The 4,392-nt window shown below is 36.2% G+C and overlaps 1 protein-coding gene across 1 annotated transcript in view; it reads right to left on the reverse strand.

The window, feature by feature from the left end:
* Positions 1 to 394: 394 nt before the first annotated feature.
* The window catches only part of MAF (MAF bZIP transcription factor), an 8,307-nt gene continuing 4,309 nt past the window's right edge, over positions 395 to 4,392 (reverse strand). Inside the window, exon 2 of the mRNA XM_019634742.1 lies at positions 395 to 670. Within this exon, the coding sequence (XP_019490287.1) occupies positions 566 to 670 (105 nt within the window). The 3' untranslated portion in view covers positions 395 to 565. The remainder of the gene's footprint in view (positions 671 to 4,392) is intronic.

The raw sequence follows: 4,392 nt of genomic DNA on the forward strand, positions 1-4,392 counted from the left end.
CACTGATAAATACAACACTATCTAGGCCCTAAGAGAAAGCCAGGGTACTAGGCTCTGATAAAGCTTCTGCCTATGGCATCTGCTTGGGGAGGGGGAGTCAAGTATTTTTTCTTCTTAGTAAAATTATCTGCCAGAGAAACAATGAAGCGTGAAAAAGTACTATTTAGAGTGTATATGTATGTCTACATATGCTTTAAAAATGCTGTTACCTTCTGGGAAATTTCTGCCCATATAAATGTCTATCTGTCTATCTATCTTTTAAATTTCAGTGGATTTTTTAAACCAATATTACAGGTTGAAAGTAATCGCACCTATTCAGTTTCGCCCACCACAAAGCGAGAAGCACCAGTGCTCTTTCCTGCGGGTCTGTACAGAGAACACTCAGACAAGAGGCACAGTTAATTAATATGGAGATTATACATATATTTAATAGCCTTTTTTTCTAATGCAACATTTTTCTTTAAAAAGGAGACTGAACAGAAGTCCGGGGGCAGGTTGTATTCTACGACAGCGGATACTACTACTACTACCAATATATTTTTCATGTACAGTTCTCACATAAATTTCACTTTGTGAATACACTGGTAAGCACACGTTGCTGGGGCTTCCAAAATGTGGCGTATCCCACTGATGGCTCCAAGTTGCTAGTGGGCTCAGTTCTGTAATTGGAATGAAAGGAATTTTAACACTATTTAAACAAAGACTCAAATGCAGTGTAAAGGGAAAGCTAGATTTCCTTACATGATTTTTTTTTTAATTTAGAGACTTATTTGTCATAAGGGCAGGCTTGTAACTTAGGCAGGATTTAGGATTTATTTGTTAAAAAAAAGCATGTATTTGTATTCCCACTCACATGATACTTCAAAGTTTTTAGTAACGTTTATTTCTAAAAATGCCTTTCACCAGGCATTAAGCTTTTCTTTTAAGGCCAGCCACCAAAACCCTACTTTTGTCAGCATCTCTCTTCGTTGCTTTCTAATGTTAGGGGCCAAAGCCTGCTTATTATATTGAACTGCCTTGTAGGGTCCTATCAAAATGCTTAATTGTCGCACAACCGTATTATTCCCCCATGTCGCAGCTCCACTCGGAATGTCACTCTTATTTTGAGAATATGTTTGCCTAAAATCTGTCATCTGATGCCAAGTTTTTTGCATAAGTGACATCTCCATTTCTGCTTCTTCAGGGGGAGACTGTCTAGCTCCTAGTCAGTCTAAAAAAAATCTTCGAAGCAGAGAAGAACAGCTAACATCCAGCACATGGAAGTAGGTTTACTATGAGGACTTTTGTGAAGCAAAAAGAGTGTGGATTCGGGAGCCCTATCTAAACTGGCACCGAGAGGAAGGTCAAAATGTACAGTGTATGTGCTGTCTGTGAAAAGGGGAAGGAAGATGATAAACTGGCCAGAACTCATCAGCACCAAGCACAACCTGTTTTCTTCAAAATATGGCCTTCATTGAAGAGTTGCAATATTATCTTAAAAAAAAGGAAAACAAAATAAAACAAAAGTCATCGGGTTGGCTCTATTTTCAAATCAGTGTTGGCTTTGTCTAACATTCTATTAGCGTTCTGAGGGAAGTTGACCAAGAGTTGCACGAAATTTGTGTCATTTTAAAATAGGTCAGTGCTGTTAGTTAAGGTAGCTCAAGACTTTCCAAAGATACACAGCCTGTTTTGGGGGTAGATACCAATAAATCAAAGCACAGCCTTTATCCCACCAAGGCATTATTTTTTGGGGCGTGTATTTCAGGAGCAAAGGTGATCTGAAATCATTACCAGCTTGTCTCAGTGGAGAAGCCCTTCGCTAAATATTCACAGGGAAATACAATTTAATAACACCGTTTAAACCCAGATATGTACCTGGAGTTCTGTAAGTGAGGGTTGGAGTCTGCTTTTTCCTACTGAAGACAACTAAATGACCTTCAAAGTTAAAAAACAAACAACTTTGATTTGTCGAAAGTGTCGATGTTAAATCTTGTCAGGCCTTGCTAACAAGAAAATCATGGTGTATCAGGGAAGGAGGAAAAGTACTCAATTTTAGCCAAAAAGCAAGGATTGTTGATCTTTACCATAAAATGCATATGTGCCCAAGCCACCTCTGCCATGCCTTACTTTCCTGGTTTATTTCCCTTTAGATGGGAACACTGCTGGATCAGACCTCAGGGCAATGCTGAGAAGGCCCTGCTCTATGGCTGGGAATTTTGTTTGTTTTCACCAGAGGGCAATGATAGCTCAACTCATTTGAAAACTGTAAACTTTGCGGGGAGGGGGGGTATGTAAAATTTGAGAGGTCATAATTTACACTTATATTAAATATTCCTAATTATTAAAAGGGACTAGCCTCCCGCCTCACAAAACAGCCTATGTTTCACCCTAAATTATTGCCTCCCTACTCTGCCATTAATTCTTCCTCTAGAGAAAAGGATGCATTTTACACTTCTAATGCAGTGTTGGGCCCAGTTAAACTGTACACTAAGAAACTGAGTACAGAATCAAAAAAAAAATGCAGTTTATTATTGTAGATTATTCTTTCTCTTGATATAACCAGAATTGAAAATGAAAGAAAAGCACATAGGAACATCACGCATGGTTAGTTAGTAACTCAAGATATAAAACAATTTTGCACAGCAAAATATGTAAAAGAAAACTGACAAGATTTTTTTATATTTATTGTGGTAAGATTTACTTTTCATTTTTTTTTTAAAGACAGGATGTCAGTCCCTGAAAATAACATTTACTGATTATTGCCTTTAAAACTGTGGATTTTTTTTAAGTTACAGAAAATCCAGTTCTGCACCACAATACAACTGTAAAAAAATCTGCATCATCTTAAAACTGTGCAGTAATGCCATTTTTATAACTGCATAAATTTTATTAGCGTTCTAAACAGTTTTGCAATTTTTTTTGTATTATATGCTTGCAGGTTATATCTTAGTGCAATTCAGTCCCAAATACTTTAATTTTGAAAAAAAAAACATACATTTTGAATGTAAAATACCCCTACAGATATAAACAGGGGTGTTTCCCCTTTTAATACTTTGGTTTTCAATACAGTCAGTGGTATAGCAAAGACTACACATACCCAACTTATATTTAAGTTGCAAGCACATGCTGTATAAGCTACTTTTTAAACAGTCCCCTTGCAAACTCTACCCCCCTTAACATCACAACAGTAAACAATTTAGTGCATCAATCTTTTAAAAAATCTACAGCTAAACAGACCTAACTTTCAAATTTATCTATAACATTCCTTTATCTGTAGCATACATTTTAACTGGGCTAACAGATTATAAAAACTAGAATTAAATTATATACTAGAAACCCATAGCATTCCACATTTGACAATGACCAAAAGCCAAAAAAAAAAAGTAATAATAAAAATAAAACAAACCAAAAATAACGGGGCAGGTTTCTTTTTTTAAAAAATAAATTTTAGACTGCTTTCGGCAACAGCACAATTTGAGTCCCCAAAGTGGGGTGTCATTCTTATCAAAAACATTAAGAGTTCTTTAATGTTTGCCATGTTAAATTTTTAACCCATTCTGGCATCTTTGACAGGGAATGCCTTCAGTGCATTTACAATGGGAGGCTGAAGTTCTGAGTAACTCAAAGCAGTTTTGGAGCAGATGCAAACTTTCATGGGAAGAAGGCTCTAGGGTTGCACTTTTTCGTTCTGAACTCAAAAAAGTCATGAAGCAATAAAACAAAAGTATGAATGCCATGCCATAAGTCTTCGAACGTCCATTTCCAAGCCAAAAGGAAAAAAAAAAAGAAAAAATAATTATACCATACATGTCCAGCATGCAGGTTTTTTTATTAATATAATGTCTCTTTTCCATAAAGTCTTTGAAACAGTTATAGTTCATTGTTGCTAAGACAAAGTAGCAAGCATAATAATGCATGAGATGAGAATGAGTTTTTTAATGGCAGACTAAACTCTCAGATTTGGCATCATAAGGCCAAAACTCACAAGTCACACCCAGAAGGTTGATGCAGGCTTGATTGTGGCAGGTTCATGAGGATTTTTTTCCTCTATTTTAGCATATCAATGCTAAAAAACCCGATGGAACTCAGCACGCTGCAAGTCTATAACATTTCACATTTTTTTTTCCTTTGCAAGCTCAATCTCACATGAAGAACTCAGGAGAAAAAAAAGAAACTTAGCTCTTTTTTCCTTTTATCTCAGAAGAGATGGGTGGAGAGGGAGTGAAGGTGGAAGTTGGAAAAAAAGGGCAACACAGCAAGCTCCAAAAAGTAAAATTAAAAAAAAAATCCAAACAAAAACACACACACAGAAAATGGAACACCAGCTCATGAACTGAAGAAGAAACAGAAAAAAAAATATATGTAAATGATGCAGGCTTCAAAGGTGAGCATGAAGAACTCTGCTGAGAT

This window comes from Hipposideros armiger, unplaced genomic scaffold (genome assembly GCF_001890085.2).
Source record: "Hipposideros armiger isolate ML-2016 unplaced genomic scaffold, ASM189008v1 scaffold_19, whole genome shotgun sequence".
In the NCBI taxonomy this organism is placed as follows: domain Eukaryota; kingdom Metazoa; phylum Chordata; class Mammalia; order Chiroptera; family Hipposideridae; genus Hipposideros; species Hipposideros armiger.